Here is a 25,336-nt window from a genome sequence, read left to right as displayed (position 1 = left end):
GGTAATTGCAGCCATTTTTCAGGCTGTGTCTCCCCTTCCCAGTGCTTAATTAACATTCTTGATCAATCTGATGAGGGAGAAGCAGACCTTCGCATAATCAAGATATGTAAAGCTTTCCAGATGAAAGAAAATGCAGGAAATTGCATCCAAATGTCAAGACGAGACCACTGAAAATGTACAGGGCTGTAATTGTGATGGCTAGCAACATTTCTCAGGTGAATGAACAAGTACTCTAATAACATGGGGTGGCTGTGCTAAGGGATGTTGAGCAGGGAAGATGTTGTGTGTGAACTGTGATTTTAAGCATCTGCATCATCAGACCCAGGCAGCACCCAGACCCTCATCCTCAAAGGAGGCAATATGTGATTTTTTTGGTCTGTGCTGTGGAGTAACCTTAGCAAACTTAAGCTCACATCCATCTCTTCCTCAGGGCTGGAAGCCAAACACACTGATAGCTATGGACAGTGGTAGCCTTAATTTAAGACTGTCTCAGTAATGCACAGTACTGTGTTTTGTGATACCGATTTAGCCAACCTTGGATTGCAACTATGTGCAAAAATATAGCTAGTTGGCCCGTCACATTTTCATGGTGGAGAGGCACTGGAGCTTTGAAGTAAATATTTTCCATTAGCTAAGTGTTCTCATGAAAAAAAAGCTTCCAGTTTCGCCATTTAAAAATTAGTGACTGTACAAGTGCAGTTGAAAGCCCTTATTTTTATAAGGATTTTTGCATAAAGTATGCAAAATGCCTAATTGCTTCCAAAGCAGCTGTTCCACTCTGCTGTGCAAACAGTGTCCTTTGTAAATGGAAGAACAGCAAGTCTGAATTCCTACGGTTTACTACTGATGATCCTTTTAATTACATAATTATTTAGTTCTTGTCAAACAAATATCTCATCATTGTGAACAGGGATTTTACAGATTTATCATTATTATCATTATCCTCTTAATTGAGAGTTTGCGTTACTATAGTATTAAGAAGGTGTTGGGTGAATGTCAGCGGGGCCCATGGAGAGGCTGTGCATCTTACGTGTCTGCAGCAGGGATATAGGAATGTATGGAGGGTCACTACCTCCCTATGTTGATAATATGGCACATAAATCTGGATGAAGCCGTTGTATTTAAAATGTATAGGCCATGGGGATGATGGATTCATGCTGGCCCTGATGTGCTTTCACACAACTGCATTCAGTTCCCCCTGAATTCTGCAGTTGGATGATGTTGGTGAGAAGTTCAGAGGTGAAGTTCACTGATGAATCCATCCTTTGCCCATTAGTTTCTCATCTGAAAAGTGGAGTTATACTTTGCATTGCTGGGGCTTATGGGAAGATAAATATTAATATATTGGGTTATGTGGCACAGGATAATACAGTGATATGGCTGCTCAGGTACTTGGAGGAAAAAGTTTGTTTGTTTTTTAATTTGGGAACTTTTGGAGCCAAAATTTGAAAGCCAATATGCTCTACTATTGATATCATCTCACTGTTAAAGAGGAGTGATTGTATTTAAGACACTGATTGGACACTGATGTCAGCATTCCTGGAATGGGGAGATGTGTTTTAACAGCACAATATTTATTGTGGCCAAGAATTCGAAAGATTGGCCTTTTGAAGACCTGTAAAAGCGCAGGGTTGTGTTGGTGCTGTCAGGAGCACGGCTGGTGGGAAGGAGAGTTGTTGCGGGGTGGAGGTGGGAGGCTGAGGGGCAGGACTCAAAAAAGTGCTGTAAAATGATGATAAGGGAGGGGGCTTAGACGGATTATTTTCTTCCAAGTAATACACTTTGTTGAATAATGTTGGTGGATTTGAAATAAGCTGTTCTGTGGAATTTAGGAGATGGACACTGGCTGTGCTGCCAGGTGTCACACCAAATAGCATCTACAAACATTTTGCAATATAAACTGATGTATTAAGGTGAGGTGGAAAGGAATAACAGAAAACTGTGCTGCTTTTAAAATAAGAAATCAGATATTTGGGTATTGGGCTTAAGTCTAATTTTATCTTGTGCTTATATATTGGGGTTTGTATTGAATCTCTTGTGAATGATACAGCTTTAATAATACTAATCTAATAATCCTACAGGAATACCTAATTTCAAAATTTTATTCAATAAGTTGCAGCTAGCCTCAGCATGCGAGAATTAATACCTATATTCTTCCAGGATCAAGACCTCATCTTCTTTACCATTACAGTTTAGAGGTATATCATATATGCTTAGATTAAGAATATTCTAGCATAGAGCAGACCATAGGGAAAAATAGATTTCTCAATCAAGCTGTTCCTGAAGGCAGATGTTCTGATGTGGACATATATAGCATATGGTCAGAATAATAAAAGACATGAAATGCTTTGGGATAATTTAGGTAACTGTGAGTCTTTTTTTTAGAGAGTTCCTTGGTTTTAAAGAGGCATATAGATTTATGTAACACTACTGCTAAATCATTTAAACACGTTTTATGCATGTACAAATATAGTAACACACATTTTGAATGTAAAAATATATAGCACTTAGATCCTTGTATATAATTTAGGGGACATTGTTCAGCACCGAAGAGTGAAAATGGAAATTAACAGTTGAACCACCAACCTCACCTTTAAGACTGAGAAAAAATATTCCTGCATCATCATATCAAATTGATATCTATGAGATCTAGTGAAGGCTGTTCCAGATTTACACACATAGGACAATTAAGTTAATGATCATTGCATGACTGTAGGAACATAACAGGAAACATCTGCAGAAATGCGAGTCATTAAAGGGAAGGTGAATAAATGCAGTTCGACCTATCTAGTCATTTAAATAAACTGAGTAAAGTAATTTCACCTTCAATCTCTCTAGCATCATCTTTCTTGTTTCTTGTAAATGGATAGACTAAGTTAAAACTATTGAAGTATAGCTTTACATATTTCTTTAGAGATACCTTTACATATTTCTTTAGAGACTATTTATAGCCTCTTATTATCAAGAGAGGCACAGTATCTTATATCCTTTAAAACCTTTTGCAAATGGTCTTCATTGCCAGTTCTCCCTGCCAAAAATAATTCAAATACAGGAAAAATGAAATGCCCTTGCTAGCAGCCCCCTGCCTTTGTTTTTTATAGGTGAGGGGTGAGGTCTACACTTGGCACTTTGACATTTGCTCCTTAAATAAGGGTGCTCTGAGAAATCTTTGTTTGGGTCAATGACCCTTTGTAAGGGTCATTGATGGACAGCCTTAGACCTATAAAGGCTGAGAAAGGCATCCATGCATAGGGGCTCCTGCACTGAGACATGTCTGCCAGCTAAAGGAGCTGGTCCAGCTCACCTCCCTGTCTCTGTCAGGTTTGCAGGTGATGCAATTACCCCAGCCCAAAGTTGAGTGGGGAGGAGCAAAGGCAGGTAACCTGTGTTTTTAAGGCAGACTAAACCTCTTCTCAGTAGACCCTCCCAAGCAGTGGGCCCTTTCTTTCCCTGTAGAACAGTGTCACAACAGGTATAACAAATGCAATGACAAGTATTTTATTTATATATTTGCTGTTTCCTTATCAGCACAAAGTTGTTGTTTTTTGCATACCAAGACCTGCAAAACAATAAATGTTAGCTTATTTTAAATGACCCTCTTTTCTAGGTTACATATGGAGAACAGGCATGGGGAGCTATTTTACAGAGAGGTGGATTTTTTCCATGCCAAATTATGAAAAATATGCTCTCCTCCCAAAAAACCAGCAAACTGCTCCCAGCAGCTACCAGTGTTGGCCTAGGGAAGCACCACGAGTGAGGAGAGTCTCTGAGAAACAGCTTCAAAGCTGTGAATATCAAAGTAGGTTCCCTTTAGTGTTTGCCAAAGGCCCCCCATGCAGTAACCTGTAAGAAAAGTGGAATCTTTAGACTAACTCAACCATGTTTCTATACTGTTTCCAACAGAAGGCAAAGGAAGGCTTTGACTTCCAACAGAGAGATAATGCTGGTTTTGTCTGTGCAGACTATACGGTGTGTAGGGTTGTTAATTCTGGCTTGGTGAGGTAATGCTGGATAATCCTTCCAGCAATTTTGCAGGTTTGATCCAATGATTTATTCTGTCCTTAATTTCTTGAACAGACGTAGTATTTAAGCACAACTTCCCAGGACCCTATATTAGGAGACACAGCTAGAAATGACTTTTCATTTGTAGTCACAGTCATTTTCAGATGCATCTAACATCAGATGGCAAGATGAGATATTGTGCACTCATACATCTGATGAGCTGAGTTAATGATAAATCAGCAACTGTTCTTCAGGAGGATGAGGGATGTTACACTGAGAAGAAGTGGCACTGTGTCAAGTTTGTCCTGCTACAAAAGTCCAAAAGAATGGAGGAAGCTGAAAAAAAATTAAAGAAAAAAATCAGTTGACATTCTGCTGAAGGAAAGAAGCCAGAGAGTCGTGGTCAATGGGGTGGAGTCCGGTTGGAGGCCTGTATCTAGTGCAGTGCCTCAAGGGTCGGTACTGGGGCCTGTATTATTCAATATATTCATCAACGATTTAGATGAGGGAATAGAGTGCACTATCAGCAAATTTGCTGATGACACGAAGCTGGGAGGAGTGGCTGACACGCCAGAAGGCTGTGCTGCCATCCAGAGACCTGGACAGGCTGGAGAGTTGGGCGGGGAAAAATTTAATGAAATATAACAAAGGACAGTGGAGTCTTGCATCTGGGTAGGAACAACTGCAAGTTCCAGTATAAGTTGGGGAATGACCTATTAGAGAGCAGTGTAGGGGAAAGGGACCTGCGGGTCCTGGTGGACAGCAGGATGACCATGAGCCAGCACTGGGCCCTTGTGGCCAGGAAGGCCAATGGTACCTGGGGCGTATTATAAGGGGGGTGGTTAGTAGGTCCAGAGAGGTTCTCCTGCCCCTCTACTCTGCCCTGGTGAGACCGCATCTGGACTATTGTGTCCAGTTTTGGGCCCCTCAGTTCCTGTGTAACCTCATCTGGGTGTTCTTGCTCCAGCAGGGGGATTGGACTGGATGAGCTTTCGAGGTCCCTTCCAATCCCTGACATTCTGTGATTCTGTGATTCTTGTATCTAGGCATTTTTATAATCCACATACTCTCATTCTGAGTGTCGATATATATGTGACTGGGTACAAAGGCAGAGAAAACCTTTCAGTAGCTAGCAGGTATGATACAACAATCAGTAAAAAAAGGAAAAAAACACCTACCCTTGCAAAGAGCTTTGTTTTTTGACATCACATAGGGTATTCGTCTGCTGTGTTTTCTAAAACTGAAACTTTGTGTTCATCTTTGCTACAAATAGTGTGATCTCGTTTGATATGATCTTGTGCATTGAGATGAAAAATCCCAAGACTTTCATAAAACAATGAACATTGTATTTCTGATGAACTTTAGCATCTAATTTTTACATAGATGTAGTAAAAAGCACTGAGAAATGGAAACACAATTTTTCTATTAGGCAGGTTTTAGGAAAGCACCGTGTTTCTTTAAAAATGCCACCTCTCAAACAGGGGCGATAAACAACAGTAAATGAATTTGAAACAAAGTGAGTTTCTGGAAGGATATAGGAATGTGTGGAGGGAAGGCATTATGCACTGAGAGATGGAAGGCATTTTTTCCTTTCACAGTGGGTTCTTTCTTGCCATGTGTAGGATACAATTGTTTTTCACAAAAGGAATATGGAAATGCATAGCTGCATTCTGCTATAAAATACCTCCGAGCAAAGATTATTAAAAATGACAGGCACATCTCTGTGTATTTGATAATGTCAAGAGCAGAAGTGCTGCGCATTGCTATTATGAGGTATCGGAATAATTCTCTTTTCTGGAACATCTGTAATGCCTAATGGAAGAATGTCATTTGCCTCAGTAAGGCACCTTAAACTTGCTTGACTTTAAAAGCATCTTTCAATCCACTGCTATTCAAGACAGGACTAACAAAGGGTACATTTAAGGTTTTGCTTAAATACTTTGCTGAATTTAGGCTTCAGAAATTAACTATTTTCCATCAAACAGTGTTCACTGCATCACACTTGTAATAGTCCGTTGCCAGGTGTGATTCTTGGGATTGTGCCTTCAACATTTACTTTCAGGCTGCAGCTACATTTGAAAATGAGTTTCAACTAGTATAGGATGTAGAGTTAAAATGCACTGGATGTTTTTAAGTAACTCCATGTATGGACATTATCTGTATGACTGATAACACTGAGTGGCTGTATGAAATGTATGGGTAAATTCAATAAATAACTCTGTACACGTGTGAGTGTGTGTATAAATATAAATTTTCAGTTTACACATCAGCATTTGCAGTAATTTGTAAACATACATAAATTTATTTGAAGTTATCTTTGAATTATGAATAGCATTTACTGGTGCATACATATTTATTTTTAATTACTTTTGTTTTATTTCAGCTCTTCTTTATGCAACTATTTTTGGAAATGTCACCACCATTTTCCAGCAAATGTATGCCAACACCAACCGATACCATGAGATGCTGAACAATGTGAGGGATTTCCTAAAATTATATCAAGTCCCAAAAGGCCTTAGTGAAAGAGTCATGGATTATATTGTTTCGACCTGGTCCATGTCTAAAGGAATTGACACAGAGAAGGTATGAATACCTGAGGTAACAATTTAGATAGCAAGAGTTTTTCTCCATTGTGTGCTTTCTTAGAAAGAGGACTGTATGACAGCGTGTAACTTACTAACAAATTCTTAACTGCATGTTACTCCGTTATTATGTTTGTGTTTGGATCAAAAACTGGATGCTTTAAAAATGGACTGTATTGCCACTTTGGAAATATGCCTTTATTTTTCACTATGGTAAATGTTTTCTGCTTTCTAGTCTTACTTTGCCTAAAGTAATAATTTTAATAATTTTGGAGTAATAATTTTGATGTACTAAACTGTTGAAATCAACAGGAAATTGGTCTTCAGATTGGTCTGAGAATGTAATTTGGTGTCTAACCTACATCAGTATTATTTTCAAAAGTATTGACATCTGTGAGTTGCAGTGAAATGACTTTGATTGGCTTGGACCTTTCACTGATGCCCAGGACATTGACATATCCATCAGCATAATTAGTATAGAATTTAATGGCAGTAGAGATTGATCTCCTTGAGCTAAAATCTCTCGGCTAGAACTTAAGGCTTTTGGTAGGGAGATACAGAAAATGGGGCACTACTGATAGCCATGCAGGGTGGAAGTCCTACAGGGCTTTAGCCCTCAGAAAGGACTGGTCAATTAGGTTTCTTCAAAAGCTGATTAAAGAAGATTGTCTTCAGAGTGTGATTCATCATGTCCCAGGACAAAGTGAATGGTCCTCAGAGCCCCTCTTTCTCCATGATCTGTGCAGTGAGTCTCTCTAGCCTTGGATATTTGAGACAGCTGAGGTCAGATGGAAGGATTTCCACCTGCAATACCTTGAATGTAGGCAAGATATAACAGCTTTAGGTCTGGAGTTTTGGTCAGTGCAGATCGGCGATGCTCCTGTGGCTTATGTGGACCTGATACACATCAGCTGAAATTAGGCATTCAAGCTCCAGTTTCCATGAAGATTTCTCTCCTAAGAACTTAAAAGGCAATTGCCCGAGGGAGGGTAAGAAAGTGTCATGACAGATTAATATCTTAAAATGTCTAGTGCTTGCACAGCTTTGAAGTTCTTGCTTCAGTTGAATCTGTTACATAATATGGCATGAGGATGCAGCTTGTTTGGATACACCAAGTTGAAGTTGCTCCACTGAAAAATTTAGTTTTACATCATGCTGATTCAACAGCAGTTATCTTATTAATCATCTGCTGTGAAATTCTGTTTACCATCACAAATATTACTATGTTAAGTAACAAGGATTTTGATTTCTTTGATTCTTGTGCTTCACTGTGTCACAATCTTAAATGTGTTAACTTCTTATACACTAATACCCTAACTTACCAGTGCTGATTCATATGGTGTTAAAAGTGAGCTTTTGTATTGTAAACTACTGTAAATGCATTCAGTCCTATTGTGTAAACTCAAAACCCTGTGAAAATTCAACTTTAATTTTCATTTATCTCCTTGCAGTTAAGCCAGTGTCCTGTATTATTCCACTACAGTTTCATTAGATTTTAATGATGCTTCGCAGTTAATTAGGAGAACCAATGCTTCAATTACTGAAATTTCTTTCCATAGTTTACGCATGTCCAGTTTTATAGATTATAAAAATGCAGTTAGAGCCAAAAATTTTGAGTCGTGGTAAGCAGTGTTCTCTGGTCTGTAAGACAGTAGTGGCTGCTTAGCTAGATAATTAATATGGCTGTAAAATCTGTGACTTAGGTTTTTAACAATTTTCCCTTGGTAAAGACTTGCCAAAACTTAAGCCTGGATTTGAAACCTATTTAAAACAGTAGAAGGATTTCTGGAATCTCGGCATCTGGACATCGATAGTTGCATCTAATTGAACTTACTAGAAAAGCTCATGTTACAGAAGAACAGAGACAAGATAAACATTAAGATCTTGAGCATCCACTTGAATATTTTGGTGTTTTGTGTCCCTTACAGCCTGAAAGTCTTCAAAAGCAACAGCACCAGTGGCCTGTGGTGCCTGCACTGAGCATCCTGGGGTCTGTATAAGTGTAAGGATCTGGCATTTTGCTTACAGCTGCAGGACCTTACCCAAAATCAGGATTTGTTTTAGCAAAAGGATGGAAAGCTGTGTCGTAGCCAGGCAGCCTTCCTACCTTTATTTCCACTCAGGAAGGTGTTATGATGTGCTTTACCAAAACAAATGAGAAAATATTGTAAATCCCAGCTGGGAAATGGTAGGAACAATGGTACAGTCCCAGTGTTTAGTCATGTAGAGTGGATTGTTTTTCTTGTTCCTTCATTACCCCTCCAAGCCCTGTCATAAAACCCTCTGCATTTAAAGTCAGTTCATCTGCACTAACTCTAGAGAAGCGAGCGGATGGGAGGGCACTGTAGGAACCTCCTAGTACACAGAGTCAAATCAGTTTTGTTATTGTAGGCACAGTGGGGCTAGTGGGACAACATTGCACCTGCAGCTGAGCTGCTAAATCCAGATAGTGCTCCAGCACAGGCTGGAATAGGAGATTAGTGCCCCAGGTCTTGCATTGCTTCTCTGCACTGCTTTGTCTGGCAGCCTGGACATGACCTTAGGGATTTCTTCCCATCTAGTTTTCAAAGCTCCAATAATGAGACTCTGACCAGTCTGTTTTCTGGATATGTTTGCATCATGTTATTTCCCATTCTTTTTCATTTTTATGAACTTTTCAATAAGCTTATTATCATGCAAAACACATGTGCTCATGACATATGATAATTAGTGAGGAATTTATCATCTTTTCAGTTTCCATCAGACAGCTCAGACAGTTTGCATCATCCAAGGATGTTTTTCAACCTAACATACAGCATTACATCCTAAACTGTTTCAAATATATCTGCATTGTCACACTGGCATGTGTTTTGCGACATCGTTTGCCACAAATTTATTATACATTTCATTCAGTCACTCAGCATGTTGAAATGGCTTTGTTTTGAAATCTAAATTCAAAGAACAAGAAGGTTAATGTTCTAACAAGGAATGAAAGCTCTTATATGAGAGTTGCAGTAGCTTCCTATGGTGATGAACAATCCTAGTAAATTGATGGAGTAAAAATAAGTACTTGCATGTGTTTCTCTGATAATTAAATATTATAAATTAATATATGTTAAAATAAAAGTTAATAGCTTGATTGGAATTACTGCAACTTAACACATTAACTTAACACATGCATTTGTTGCATCAGCTCTCAAATATCTGTCCTTGAATGACACATTCAGTGTGTAGTCCCAAAGAAGATCTTGGCTAAAACTGGTCAGAATGAGTCCTTAGATGGGAGCTGAAGACAAAGTTAGCATGGAGGAAGTTTAATGAAGGTATATTCCCTGCTGCTTGTGGGAGCAAGCTGTCCAAAACAGAACTTTGTTTTAAAGCCCTAGTCTATTGTCCTTGTATGTGAAAGAGGACTTGTTCCCCCAGACTGAAGAGATGATGTCTTAAGCACACAATTTTGGCTTTCCTCTTCTCTTTGGGAATTGCTCATCTTCAAATCCTGTCTTCAAACCACAGCGCTTCAGCCTGTCTCTGAGTGTTCACAAATAAGGAATTAACAATGACACTAAAAGCATTAGCATATTTATTATTATTACTTAAGGGGAAGTAAGTGGCCTCTGATCTATAATCTTAAATCACTTAAACATGAGAGCCCTCCTGTGACAACTGGGATGATATATGTAATACATGCATATGGACTCTTATCTTCTTGTGTAACAGTGGCTCAGATAAGATGGATTTTTTTATTATTATTTTTAATGCTACAGGTTTCAGGTTTATTCATCTAATAATGAGCAGGGCTAAAATGGTGAGAAAGCCAAGAAGCCTTTATATGCTAAACGGTATCTCTCATCCAGCAGGACCTGTTTTTTTTGAGAGACATTATAAAGAGGCAGTATCTTCTCTGTATATGACCACTTTTAAGCAGCTGAAAAAAATCTTTTCAGTAATAATTTAATATATGAAGCGCACATCAAATTCAAATCTCTCAGTTTTTATTGAAATCTCTAGGCAGCAAATGAAAAATTTATAGATATTAGCTCTTCTATAAGAAATAGGTCATTATACATAAAAGCAGAACAACCATTAACTAACATGCAGATGTCTCGAGGTCTCATCTAATGATAACGTTCTGAAATACCAGTAAAATCCAAAGATTTTTCTATTCCTGACCTCTATGCTGTCATATGGTTTAGGATTTGCTCAGCAAGCAATTAAATAAAAGTCTATCATGTTTTAACAGTCATTTCGCTCAGAAAAGCCATAGGTTGAAAGAGAAAAAAAGGCTTCTATTTTGTTTCAACCTAAGCATCAGTGGCAATTCAAATAATGAGAGCCAATTCCACACTGCAATGACTGAAATGGAAATAATGGGAAAATAACACAGTATTAAAACTATTCACTGCTGACCCACTAAGCTTTCATACAGAAGAGATGGGTTTATGGTAAATAGATACAGGTTGTAACTTTATTAAACATTAATCTACAGAAGGACAGTGAAGTTTAGTCATGTTTGCTGTTAGCAAGACCTTCAAGTAGGAATTAATGATACACTGAGATGAACAGGGGAATCAGGCTGCCATTCCTACAGTGTCCTATCACACAGAAGTATCTGTAAGTGCTGTCTGGATGTCCTCGTGGATGACCGGGGTAGAAGGCTTCCAAGCTTCATGGCCAAAGAGAACTTCTACAAAATTAGGTGTGACAGCTACATACATTTCCCTGCTGAAGAGGGAAGGTAAAAATCATTTGGACAAGTATTTTTTTTTCGTTGTAGAAGCGGGGTTGTTGGTCGTTCCTTGCAGATCGGGACGAGGTGAACAAGAAGTCTTCCCTCGTCTTAGAGAGCTGAGCTGGGACCAGGTACAGTTGCAGTCCACGGTTCTCTGGAGAGCGGTCAGGGTCTCACTGTTCTTCACACGGGTCCAAGAGTGGGGCCTGTCACCAGTGGGGCTTTCTGTTTCACCTTTATGGATGGTATGGATTATTTACCTCCTGTACGCACTGTGCAGAGCCAGGAAGATTGTCCACAGTTACCTCTGCCTGCTGGATGTGTTCATCTTGGGATTGATATGGATTAGACTAAGAAATGCCAGAGCTATGGAACAGCTCATGAGTTTATTTTCTGGGGGAAGGAGTACCCAAGTGGATGGGTCGGGCATTTTCCTGAGCACTGTCACCAAGGGGATGGAGCTGACAGAGGGGCTGTCGTTTCCAGAGACCGCATCTAGGGGAAGTTCTTCTCCAGATCTGTTTTCTTAATGCTTTCACCCTTGAATGTCTTTACATAATGCTGCATGTTGGAAAATAAAGCCACCTCCTTAAGAAGCACAAAGTAAAATAATCCATTGATCGACTCCATTCTTGCCAAAAGTTGTCACTCCAAAAGGTGTTGTGACTTGAGAGATTATTTCATGTATGCCATATTCTTTCAGATGTTTATTTTTCTTTCTTTTATTTAAAAAGTTGATTTTAATGATAGAATTCCCTGTTGTCTGCTATCCTTTGCCCCATTAGAAGGTCATGTGATGATTTTGCTAGGGGTAGATGTTATGGCAAACCTGAAAACAAAACCGTTAACTGTTCTGAGACTTCTACAGCTCTTAGGCAACCTGGGATCTGCTACTTTGGGTTGTTGGTGAATGTTACCAGTGTGCCACGGTGTGTTAGACAAACCAGCAGGCCCCGTTCTGGTGAAACACTTGATTATTTAAAACACATGATGATGCCTCTCATCTTCCCCGGTTTTTCAGACCTTTAGCCAGGTTCTGTCTGAAAGAGCCAGTTTCTAGGGATTTTGATCTTGATGCTCAGTTAAAAAGTGGTTAATTTTGTTACTATACCACTAAATCTAACCATTTTGATCACTGGTTCGTATCATGTGTCGTTAACAAGAAAACAAGCCAAACTCCACTAATGAGACTTGATTTTCAGATCTCGGTTTCTGAGCATTTAAATTCAAGTGACCTTGGATTTTAGTGCAATTAAAATGCAGCACACCACTGCTGCTGAAATTTGATTCTTAGTGCCAAGATACTCGATGATGTATTAAAGAGTAGCCTAATGCATGCAGGGTTAATAACTGCTCAGTTCTATACATCACCTTAGAGTTAGTGACAAAATTACCTGATTATTACAGGAAAATGCTCTGTGATTTGCCAATCAGCTGTTTTCTTACCTTTGTACCTTCGGCCTCCATCCAGTGCCAAATGTAACACTTAGAGCCCAGTCTGCAGAAGACTTCAACAGTCAAATGAGCCAATCCTTCTAAAACCCTGAATAGCTTGGTCAGTTGCCTAGAGGGTGTTGTGTATTTTTGGAAAGAACTGACCTTTATTATGACAGATGAATATGTCTGAAAATACATAATAGCCTTTCTCTGCAAAATAAAAGAGCTATTGGTGGCCTGTAGCTGGTTAGAAATTAGAGTTTAGTCTATTTATTATCAACGCTGACAGTCTTTAGTATTTCCAATATGTATTATGGTTATTCATTTAGGAAACGACCCTTGTTATTCAACCGCTAAGACTGTTTAAGCTCTTCACTTGAATATCAGTCAATATATCCCTTAGCTACAGCTCCATGAAAGTGAGAATCCTGTATGCTGAAAGAGAATTGCAAATAGATAACATTCATGATTCACTGGCCTCTGCCCTTTTTGTTAACAAGTCTTAACAGATTCTGTAATATTTCCTAAGCCATTCTGTAGTGTATTCCAGCTGGGGGAGATTTTTTAAAAAAATATTTAAACCCACCCTAAAAGATATTGTTTGGACACACTCTTAATCTGTACAGTTTTTGTTTCAATTCATTTGCTTTTCTTTGAGTTCTTTATAATCTCTGCTCCCCATAGAGTTCTTTGAAATGTTCAAGGGGTTTATCTTAAACTGCCTGAGCATGCTGAGGAAACGGATGGGAGAGAAAAAAAATCAGATGGAATCTCCTTGGGAGGTTTCATTCCCCCTTTACAGATATCGAGCTGAAAAGATAGTGAGACGTTTTGTGCCAATTCCCTGTGAATCTTCCAGAGCTGGTTATTGCCTTTCCCAATCTCTAGCAGCAACCAGAAGCTTTTCACTCACCGCCAGTGTTTTACATATGCCATGGGGTGCTCTAGACATGGCAGCAGTGTTGAATCTCTGCACTGGGTGTCATTGTGTTGAGGTTTCTACCAGCTGGGTGCCGGATGGTGATGACAGAGCTCAGCAGTTGACCTATACTGACTTCGAGGAGGTTTAATTTTCTGTGCGAAGGGGAGTGATAAATGTTATTCTTTCCTTTATTTTCTCCTATCTCAGCTTTGTAGTGGTTTGGGTCTTTGTGGATATATGTGTACTGTTCATGTGTGGCACGGAGCCTTGCTCCTTTTCTGGTAGAAACACAGCTTATACAGCCAGAAAAGATTTTCCTCTGGGTAGAATCTGACTTCCTCCTTTGATTTTGCACTGAAAGGCAGCAGGCTCTTTTCTTTCCTGCTGCTTGGATGCATATGGGAAAGCTGACTACGAAGTCTGTGGCTACGGATTTATTACAAAGCAACTTCGGTAGGAGCACAAGCATCTGGTCCCTGCAGACTTTCTACTCCAAGTCGCATGCTCCAAAACCATCAGTTAGTAAAGCATTGCAGTCAGCAACCTGAATATCCTGCCTTGCTTATAAAGTACAGGTTTCACTGAGAAAGGTCTTGAAATCTCTAAGGAAATTTCCTCTTCAGAAATCTGTCTTGCTGTTTTTTGATACACTGCTGAAAGAATACACAGGCTGGAACAAGTGTCCCAGCTGAACTTGGTTCTAATTTAAGGGTTCTACTGACATGATGCGTTGGAGGCATTTCTCTAACAGCGAAACAGTAAATTAAATGTTACAGGATATCCTCTCTCTTAAACTGAAATTCTTGTTTACACCCGTGTTTGCATTCGTACACCATACAGACTTATGTACAACCATGTTGCTACTAGTTTGTATCTTTTTAGTTGCATGTCGCCTGAAAAATGTTGAGATCTCATTAAGAGCATTTCATGATAAGGATGCTGAAGTCTTGTATTGTCAATAAGGGACAGAAGAAAATTTATCTCAATTTGAAGTGCCCATTTTCTGCTCTTATGATCCTTGGACTGTTTTATCATTAGCTTCCAAATGCTTCTATGTGATTCTATATCACATTATGTGTATTTTTTGGAAGTAACAAAATGATTACGAACTATAATCTGTGTCACCAACAACCCCGTTCTACAGTACGACTAATAGAGAAGCTGGTGGCATCTGTGAGACCCCTTCTGAATTCATGACATTGTTATTTGTAAACACACAAAGAAGTGCTGCAAAGTCAGGTTGGAGCTTGTGAAGTCCTGTGCTTGGAGCATACAGTAAACATGAAGCTGAAGATTGAGATCGTGTATCTTTCTTTCCTCTTTTTTTTTTTTCCCCTACATATAGCTACATTTGTCTTTATTATTCAAAGCTCCTTTGCCAAATCTTTTAATATTAAGTATTTCTTTTAGTTGTCATCTATTTCATTCTCTGTTCTCAGACAAGAAAGCTGAAATAAATGATATTTGTTCCTGGCTAACTCTTGGATCATTACTCATTTACTGCTGTACTAGCTGATAACTGGTATCTCCATACATCTCCTTACAGTAATATGTCATTAGGAGAATCACTTTATCATGACAACAGAAAATTCCTGAATTATACTTTCTAAGACTGGCTTTTTCTGTGTGATGGAATTTTTTTCTGTCTTTTCGTATTACGGTGTGTGATGATAGATATGTTTGTTGTGTCTGTAAAAAGAATAATTGTTTGAGTGTTCACTTTTAATAGTCTGTATTTAGCTCTGTATTTGTGAGGAAACAATATGCTGCTTTGCACCCAAGTGGCTTTTCTTCTTGAGGGACACAATTAATTTACACTCCATAAAACAAAGGGCCCCGCAACATCTTGGAATCTTACAGTAATAACCTCTGCAATATTTTGACCAATTTTTCCTGAAGTTTGGAACCTTAAAAAGTAAAATTTGGAAATCAATCATGTATGAATGCACACATTTTTCTAAAGAGCAGTGTTGGAGAATTTGTAGCTCATGGCCCTGTTAAGTCAAAAGCATTTATATTACTGAAAGTATTTAAGGGACATAAAAAACTTCTAACCATGATTTAGGCCCAGGAGTAGAAAAAGATGTTAAAAATCATCAGTCATGATACAAAAAAGAGCAGATTTTTTCATTAAATTACTATTGAGAAGAAGAAAGATGGCATGTTTCTATTTTATTATAATAATGACAAACTTTCTATTTGATCCAAAAGTAGGGCTGTGGTGGAACAACCACTCTGAAAGGAATTATTTTTTTTTACTGGAAATACTAAGGTGTATTCGTATTTCTAATGGTAAATAGAATGGCTCAGGTAAGTATAAGTTTGTAAAATTGACATTTGCCCCTGATAAAATTATGGAAATATGATATGGGACATGGTCAACAGTGACTCAGACAAGACATTATTACTAATGCAAATGATGGTTTATAGGGAATATGTCTTGTCAAATATGTTTATTATTAATGTTATCATAAAACAGACTTATGCAGGGTGTTCTAATGCATTCTGCACAACATTTTATTACAGAAAAATAGCATTAGCCGAATTAATTTATTCTGGGCTAAATCAAATAAAAAGTAGTTATCTGGTAGATCTGGGAAGGTGGTTGTAAGTGAGAAATAGGGAAATTTCCAAAGAGATACTGTTGCTTCATAGTGTTAAGCACAAGAAGTATCACCTCTCTTGTTTATTCAAGGTGAGATCAAGAGGTGACCTGGTCATGGTCTACAAACATCTATATGTGGAAGAGATTTCTGATGGTTGCAGGTCTTTTATCTGAGCAACATGATGAGACGTGCAGGCTGTTGGCTGAAAATTTTTTAAAAATAGATTCAGAAACAGCACATTTTAAAAGAGAGAGTAGCTCTCCACTGGAACAACTACCCTACATAATTTGAAAACATTAAATTAAGACCTTCTAGGCTATAATTTTACCAGCTATTCTGGGACTGATACGAAAATTATGAGTGCAAGAGGTTAGTGCAGATGGTTGCAGTAGTCCCTTCTAGCCTCAGACTCTCATAGTACAGAGGACAGGAGAATAAGTTCTGCTTCATCTTTTTGCATTCATTATATCTTTAACCACAAAGGAACTTTTATCTATTGAAATAAGGAAGGGAACAAATGTTATTATTAAACTATAAATTGTTTACCATTTTCCCATTACCTCCCATACCTCTTTTGCATTGAACAGAAGAAAATCATGGCTTTACTTCAATATTAATATGACCATTCGCCTCAAAGCTTAGTCAGGGTTACCAGAATCTCCCACTGTTTGCTAATATTCAATAGTGGTCAACAGATTGACCCAATGTCCCTGTCTCTCACACTGCCTGCAGAGCAAGCTGCCAGATTAATTCCACACAATGAGAAATTAATCAGTACTATTGATCTGCAGTGTTCTTTACATGAGCCTTGCAGGGTGCTCTTAATCTCATACTCTTTTCTATTATTTATCCTAGAAAACCTTTAAAAGGTTTTATATGTTTTTCGGTGCAATTAGCTACCGTGCGTTTTAGGCTTATGTTAGTCTGTTTAGGAAGATGTGCAAATATTAAACACATATTTTACAAACCTAACAAGACCCACAGGTTTTCACTTTCTTCAGGTATATTTGCGTTATGATTTCAATAGGGAAAGCTATTTAAGGTAAGAAATTAATTGAAGATCTTATTTAATTGATCTGCTATGAAGACATCTTCATGTTTGCAGAACAGTTTTTCATCCACCTTTACCTTTCATAAGGTTTCATAATACTTTCTTTTTGCTCTAATCTCAAGCTCTTTGCCTTTTCTAGTCTGGAAGCCCTCCGGGGCAGGTTACTTATTATATGTCTCTTTGGCACTGAAAATAAACCTTAGGTGTGTTTGAATACATGTCGGTAAGTGGTCATCTGCATCAAGACTTGTACACTAGGTTTTCTGGATGTGAGCAAAATGTGGTGTTTTCTATTGTGAATGGTCCATCTTTGCATGTCTTCAAGCTCCTTCAGCTCTGAGCGTCTGTTCTGTGCTCCTGCAAGGATTGAGCGTAGCAGCGGGTGGATAATCTGGGCACCAGGTCTGGAGGGATACCCACAAACAGGACGTAGTAGTGCCACCTGCAATTCTGGAAAACAAAAATGTGAAAACTGTTAGGAAGGAGAATGATGTAAAAGGATGGTCCCTTCTTCCAAATCACCCTTTCACCTGCAGTGGAAGCAGTAGATGGGTAGAAAAAGACTACCCCCATGCAAGATAAAACTCCCATCCAGAAGCTTTATGAAATAACTGGATGAATGTAGCTTAAGATCCACTCAGACAGATCTGAAGATCCATCCATTCAGTTATTTCAGAACGTGGGCGCTGGCCTGGTGTCATATTCTCAGCTGACTATTTTTCACCTTTCTTTTATTCAGGTCCTCTCAATTTGCCCAAAGGACATGAGAGCAGATATTTGTGTGCACCTAAACCGGAAAGTTTTTAATGAGCACCCTGCCTTCCGTCTGGCTAGTGACGGCTGCCTGCGAGCCCTGGCTGTGGAGTTTCAGACGATCCATTGCGCCCCAGGGGACCTCATCTATCATGCTGGGGAAAGCGTTGACGCTCTCTGCTTCGTGGTCTCGGGATCCCTAGAAGTCATCCAGGACGACGAGGTGGTGGCTATTTTAGGTACTGTGAGCTCTGTTGAAATGTTTGTGGTTTGGATATATTTACCTTCTGCTTAGTTTCAAATATTAACTAGTCTTTCCTAACATCAGCTGGGACTACAGGAGGGTAGCAGTTGTCATAAAGTGAAGATGTCATGTCTCCAGAGATACTGTTCTAGAAGAAAATCCTTCATCTTTTATGCCATTGGGAATGCTCTTTCTGCCTAATATTGCTCACTGGTCACGGTGACAGTATGTCTGAGCAGAAGGGAATGGCATCTATGTGCTTGGCATCTTTTAAATAGCCTGGTAGATGAAATGCACATTGTTTTATATATATCCGTCTCTCAGGAGGCTTTCCACATTAACCTGCACACTGGGATTTCCATTTGTCTCTATTCTAGCCGAGAATAACACCTGCAAACAATCTCTTCAAGGAAGCAAAATTATCACTTGTATTGAACTGGCTTTATAGAAAATAAATAGTCTGATGCGACTATGCAGAGACAGGGACGCACAATCTATCCAGCCATAGATGTGAAAAGTCTGAGTAATGGGGGACCTTCAGGGTTAATCATCCTGTAACTCCGCTCTGGAGTCTGGTTTGCCAGCAGTGGGTGGGAAAGAGCCTAATGCAGACTCCTTATGAGCTTGTATGGGATTGGGAAAGGTGTAGCAGATGATGAGACTGAGTGGTCAGCACTGGTGTTGAGGCAGGAATCATCCTCAGAGGCAGAACAATGTAGAGGAAGAACTGGTAGCTCTGCATGAAAACCATTCAGAGTCTGTCTTGCCTGTTTACAATAGATCCATTTCTTGTAGAACTCATCTCTTGCTCAATATTAGCTATTTGCCTTCTCTTAAACTGGAGCTGTGGCTCCCTGAGGGAAAATCCAGTGGGTGGCCTCATTCTAGGGGACCTCTCACGCCCCACTGAACCTCTCTACTGCCTCTTCCTCCATGGGTCCCTCTTATATCTCTTGTGGACGATGGCTTGTGGGAAGAGGGCAGACATGGAGAGTCAATATTGGTCATGAATCAAGGCTTTAGCTCCTTCCCAGCTGGCAGCAAGGGAAAGGAGAGCAGAAATTAAGACAAGCGTGTAGCCAAAGGAGGCTCCTGATGTGTTGCCATACAAGCACATGTACACGTTTTCCACTGGGGTGGGACTGGGCAATGTAGGTGTGTGGATGGGAATGCATGGGAATGGCTCCTGGGAGACACAACTCAGGTCCTCCCAAATGAAATATAACAAGGGAAAGTGTAGAGTCTTGCATCTGGGTAGGAACAACCCCAGGTTCCAGTATAAATTGGGGAATGACCTATTAGAGAGCAGCATAGCAGAAAGGGATCTGGGGGTCCTGGTGGACATCAGGATGACCATGAGCCAGCACTGTGCACTTGTGGCCAAGAAGGCCAATGGCATCCTGGGGTGTATTAGAAGGGGGGTGGTTAGTAGGTCCAGAGAGGTTCTCCTTCCCCTCTACTCTGCCCTGGTGAGACTACATCTGGAATATTGTGTCCAGTTTTGGGCCCCTCAGTTCCAGAAGGACAGGGAACTGCTGGAGAAAGTCCAGCATAGGGCAACAGAGATGATGAAGGCAGTGGAGCATCTCCCTTATGAGGAAAGGCTGAGGGAGCTGGGGCTCTTTAGCTTGGAGAAGAGGAGACTGAGGGGTGACCTCATTCATGTTTACAAATATATAAAGGGTGAGTGTCAGGAGGATGGAGCCAGGCTCTTCTCAGTGACAACCCATGATAGGACAAGGGGTAATGGGTTCAAACTGGAACACAAGAGGTTCCATTTAAATTTGAGAAGAAACTTCTTCCCAGTGCAGGTGACAGAGCCTGGAACAGGCTGCCCAGGGAGGTTGTGGAGTCTCCTACTCTGGAGACATTCCAACCTGCCTGGACACCTTCCTGTGTAACCTCATCTGGGTGTTCCTGCTCCATGGGGGGATTGCACTGGATGAGCTTTTGAGATCCCTTCCAATCCCTGACATTCTGTGATTCTGTGAAGTGGAAAACATGAACGCAGGAAAATACACATCCATACTCTTGAAATACCTGCTGTACCTTTCTGTATTCTGGTATATACTAGAGTTTTTTAAAAGAGCGATTTAATATAAGGATGAATCTGTTGCTATATTCAGATGTGAAGTCATTATGGTGAAAGCTCCTAAATCTACAATTTCCATAGTAAAATATTCCTTGTACTTCAGCTCACTGGACCATTTCATTTTTGTTATAAATCTCAGGGATGATAACGCATGTTTGCTTACAGCTATTTAAAAAAGAAAAGCTTGAAGAGAAAGTAGCAGCATTTAAACAAGTAAATGGTTTTCTGCGTATTAGAAGGAAAACAAAAACTGAATATGTAATTTACTGAGCTAGAACCCATCACTAATTGGATTACATACAGAACTTTATTGCATTTAATAATGAATATTGTGTGTTTGGAAAGACAGTACTAACTTTTTGTTTCTACCTTATAGATATGGTAAATCCAGTATCTGTGTTATTCTCTATTTGGCTGAAGAGACCTTTAACCATATCTAGTTAAAGTGAATTACCTTTAATTACCAAAAGTGCCTTTGGTTCTGCCATGGCTGCTGATGGGCGATCCCATAACTCAGAGCTACATTCATTGTGTACTACAGGGTTTAGCAGAATGTGTAAATTTAACTTAAAGCAAGATAAACTGCTTCCTCTGGTCATAGAGCACACTGAAAAGCTTTTTGTGCTCTGGCAGATTATATAACAGAATAGTGAACTGAGTAATTATGAGGTGTTGTATCCTAAAAATTCACTGGTGAAAGAAATTATCTCCCAGATGTAGTTGAAGAGACATTTATAGTGGCAGCTGTGGCAACTGAAATAGTGTCTGTAGATCAGATGATGAAGAACATAATTTTATCGAACTGCTCTGTCTTGAGAAGTTTGATCACAAGGAAAGTGAATCTACATAAGGGGGAGACCAGGTTTAAAAGCCTCTGCCTAATATGAAAACCTCTGTAGCCTGCTTTGAATACTCCAAGCATCTGCTGTCACACTGGGTTTCTTAGGGAAAGGCAATTTATGGGGTTGTACTACCAGTCTGTCCATCTTCCTCATCCCCAGCAGTAACCTAGGGTGGAAGTTGGATGAGTGTCCTTTGGAAACTTGTCCTTATTAATTCCCCCTATGGAAGCAGGACATGCACTCTGGCAGCCTCTGCTCCTTGCCTAAGTTTGCTTTGCAACTAGTACTTTGCAGTAACTGTTGTAGTATTGTAGTAGTGTATCGTTATTTAATATGGTAGTGTTATTTGCCTTGCTTAAAGACAGAGAGGTGTGTTGTCCTTTTTTTTTTTTTTAAATCATGTTCACCCACAGATGGAAGTTTTGATGTATTCTTATACGTGGAATATCCTAGAAAAGTGCATCAGGTAGGAACACCAAGGCAGATTAAGAACATGTGTGTTCCATCTCTTATATACGTGCTTCTGTCCAAAGCGCAGGGCTCCATCCTCCCTCACAAATTGCTCTGTGATATTGCTCTTTTTTCCCCTTCTCCATCTCCCCTTATCACATTCCCTTCCCTTGCATCCCTGGTGAGTTGGCACATCCAGGCTCCTTGCCTGCTGAAACTGTCCTCAGGAGCCTTGGCACCCCATCCAGATGTTTTCTGCAGGCTCCACTGTGGAGACAGTCAGCTTTTTGTTCAGCAGCAGTTTTCCCAGCTCAAGGGCCCCAGTTTTTCATTTCTTGTGCTTGAAAGCAGGTGAAACCCGGTGATTGGCAGGGCATCTTGCAGCACTGTGACGTTTTGTTCTCCCCTAGTTTGGTTTTGTTCTCCCCTAGTTTGGTTTTGTTCTCATTTGTGCCCAATTAAATGCCCAGCTGCTGCAGTAATCAGCATTACAGAAATCAGTACAGCAAGAGAATGAATCCAGTTGCAGATCCGCAGTTTATACAACTCATTAATGAAGATACCCAGGTGCCCTATTACATTCTCCTCATTAGTTATCTCCATTTCTTGAGGGCGGTTTCTCACCTTTTGCAGGTACTGACTAGTGCTGTAGCTGAGAGCGCAGCCCATGCAGAGCTGGTGTGATGGGGTGCTGCTTCTCTGGAGAAAACAAGATCCAGTCATTTTAATATAACTCATCTGCAGTTGCCAAGATAATGGAGAAGGGCAAACAGTCTCGTCTCTAATTATCAAAACTTTCCTAGCATGCGAGGTGACCCTGAGAAGGCACATCAGTAATTTTCCACAGTCTCAAGCAGGAGTAAACAATTTAACTGCCACCGCTCTGCATGGGGAGGTGTTATCAGCGGAGGAGTCTCAGGAAGGACCAAGGGTTTGAAGTCCCCCAGGCTAATGAAATGAAGCATCTGCTAGCAGAGGGCACCTAACAACTCACCCTGTTGCAATTAACCTGAATTTGCTCCTGGCGAAGACTTTCTTTTGAGTGGCAAAGCCAACCAAGTGTCTCTGGAAGCTGTTTTCCAGCTCCTGCTATTTGCACAATTGACTGTGTAAGTTGTACAGTAACTTAAATCAGGCAGATTGATTAACAAGGTTTAAAGAAGTCGTTTCGCCAGCAGAGAAATAATGACCCACCATGTTCAAATGTTGATTGTAGGAATTGATCAAAAATATTGCTCAAACTGCATAGTGATAAAAATATATTGAGCAGTGAAATCCTTGTGGGGGCTGCTGATGAATGAATTCAATTTTGATAGTCAAGCCAAGATGAATATAGATTAGTAGCTCATGTTTCAGTGATACTTAGGGTCCTGATCCCATATGTATCCAATTAAGTTGTTATTTGCCTTTATGTCTTACATGTTAATTCTCAGCATGTTCTGCCTATGGTCCCAGTGCAACAGGTGTTTATTGGATTTATTGTTTTTAGGCCAGACAAAGTTCCACTTATTATAGGTCTGCTTCATGAATTATTTCCAAATGTTTGGTGTGGGAAGGGAATATTATGCAGTATCAGATTAATTAAGGGAACCAAGAGTGCAAGTGGCATTCTTCTTGAATTTGGTATGATAGCTGAAAATGGGGATGAGTCTTTTTCTGCTCTTAATTTTGCGTGTGTTTGGAGATCAAGAAGTTAATTTTCCTACCAGATCACACAGGGGAGAGTTCTTTAGAGGCTGAGCAAGTAACAGCTCCTGTTCAGGTGAGCAGAAGACCCAGGCACTCCATAGCTCTCATCCATGGGCATTAGTAATTTGATGTTTGGAATCCATGGGTCATCACTTTGAATTTCCTTTGTGTGATACAGGTGGGCATGTGCTTTGTGCAGGACAAGACTGACTGTGTGACTGTATGACATAAAAACTGTCACTGCAACTACGTTTCATAGCATTAGTAGCTAATTCTGTGATTTTAATTAGCTTAGTTGCAGCTTGGGTTACTTCTCAAGTGGAATGAAGGTGACAGAATTTGCCCATATGTCAAATCAGCTCTTGATATTTTATACTGAACTTTTTGTTGTTGTTTTTCATGTGAAGTAAACCAAGGCAGACTAATTGTGAGAGTTGCACCTGGTAGCAGTTTGTGTCCAATTTCATCTATAGGAAAAGTCTCTTTTGTTCCAATGAGTTAAAAGCTCTAAATTAACTAAGAGGAAAATGATTCATAAAGGAAAGGTAGGGTTTTTTTTTCAGCTAGTAGACTGTAATAATTAAGGTGATGCAGGCTGTAAGTACTGAATCTCCAAAGTATGTTGCAAACTACTTGAAGGATTAGTGATCTGAGAACAAATGCAATGTGCAGCTCTGCACCCTGCAATTCTTAAATACCTGCCTTGGAATAAGTAATATCTTGCAGGTCTGGGCTAGCATATGTAGTACCATGTAAGATTTAGTCCTACTGACGCTTGTTCGAAAGTGTTATTACCTCTTATTGATAGAGTTGAAGGGAATGTTCAATTTTTCACATTATTTTGTAAGTTTAAAATATTTTTGCCTCTATCTGTGTGATATTTAACTGCAGTAAGAAGCATCAATCTTAATTTAGTGCCAGCTGGTGTGTTATAGATGCGATCTGCGGCTTCCAATGTCAGAAAGATTCCTTTCACTGAACTGAAATGTTTTTGAATTAGACCTGCATGCTTCACTACCAAACCCAGGAACTAAAATGTCAGGGGCAAGGCAGCAAGAAAAGGAAACTTATTTAAAAAACATGTGATATATTTCTTTTATATCAGCCTAACAGCTTGAGGCAATCTAATTTGCCTTATGGGTATTGAAGGTGGTGGGAATGGTCATGCTTTCAAGTTTATTTCCTCGGTCAGGAAGCACAGAAACTTACTTCTGTATAAAATCAAAATGAAGATATCCTGTCTCCAGGAGCTACGGCTCCTAGAAAAATAAGAAGTACTTGGAGACTTGCACTAAAAGTGAGTGAGTTGGGGAGGATAAACCCTTCCCTAACAGGAGAATATCCATATAGACCTTTTGCTCTTGCAGCAGTCCTCAATGCTGGAAGAAAAGTGAATTTCTTTTGCCTTTTTAGGTATAGATGCAGAAGGTTGCACTGTGTTAAATAATGCAAAGTACCTTTGCCAGCATGGACTTGGATCTCAGTCACAGTCTCTTGTTATTATTTCTTTGCTGGCTATTTTGACAATCTTTGAAATGCTAGAAATGCTGTTTTGTCCAATCGTTCTTCCCTTTCACATGTTAATGTGCTGTCCTGTAGAGCTGGATTTCTGACTGGTCAGCTCTGATCTGATTTTCAAGGGAGTTCTGGCCCTTCTGGATGCCCTGGGAAAGGCTGAGGTTTTGGTTAAAACATTGACAGAGGCAAGAAGACCTTGCTTACAGTCTTGTAGACATCTTTACACATCATAGGCTGTGTATATGGGAAGCAATGATGTTCCAACTGGCAGGAGACAACTGATGAGTTTGCACCACTACGTCATTCTCATCTTCTCCAGATCCCCTCTTCAGATATAAACAGTTCTATCAGCTAAGTCCAGAAATCCAGACAGCCCAGTAGCCTGTCTCCAGAAATGTCCAGTAGCAGATGTGCAGGATAAAGTAAGAAGATAAAAT

At 39.7% G+C, this 25,336-nt stretch overlaps 1 protein-coding gene across 1 annotated transcript in view; it reads left to right on the top strand.

Moving 5' to 3' along the window:
• Positions 1-25,336, top strand: part of KCNH5 (potassium voltage-gated channel subfamily H member 5) — a gene marked incomplete at its 3' end in the record, with an annotated part of 156,653 nt that overhangs the window by 97,832 nt on the left and 33,485 nt on the right. Inside the window, exons 8-9 of the mRNA XM_080344898.1 lie at positions 6,386-6,585; positions 18,051-18,303. Of these exons, the coding sequence (XP_080201024.1) occupies positions 6,386-6,585; positions 18,051-18,303 (453 nt within the window). The remainder of the gene's footprint in view (positions 1-6,385; positions 6,586-18,050; positions 18,304-25,336) is intronic.

The sequence above is a fragment of the Nesoenas mayeri genome (assembly GCF_963082525.1).
Source record: "Nesoenas mayeri genome assembly, chromosome: 5".
Classification (NCBI taxonomy): domain Eukaryota; kingdom Metazoa; phylum Chordata; class Aves; order Columbiformes; family Columbidae; genus Nesoenas; species Nesoenas mayeri.
Note: the sequence above shows the minus strand (reverse complement) of the source record. Positions and strands in the feature narration are given on the sequence as shown.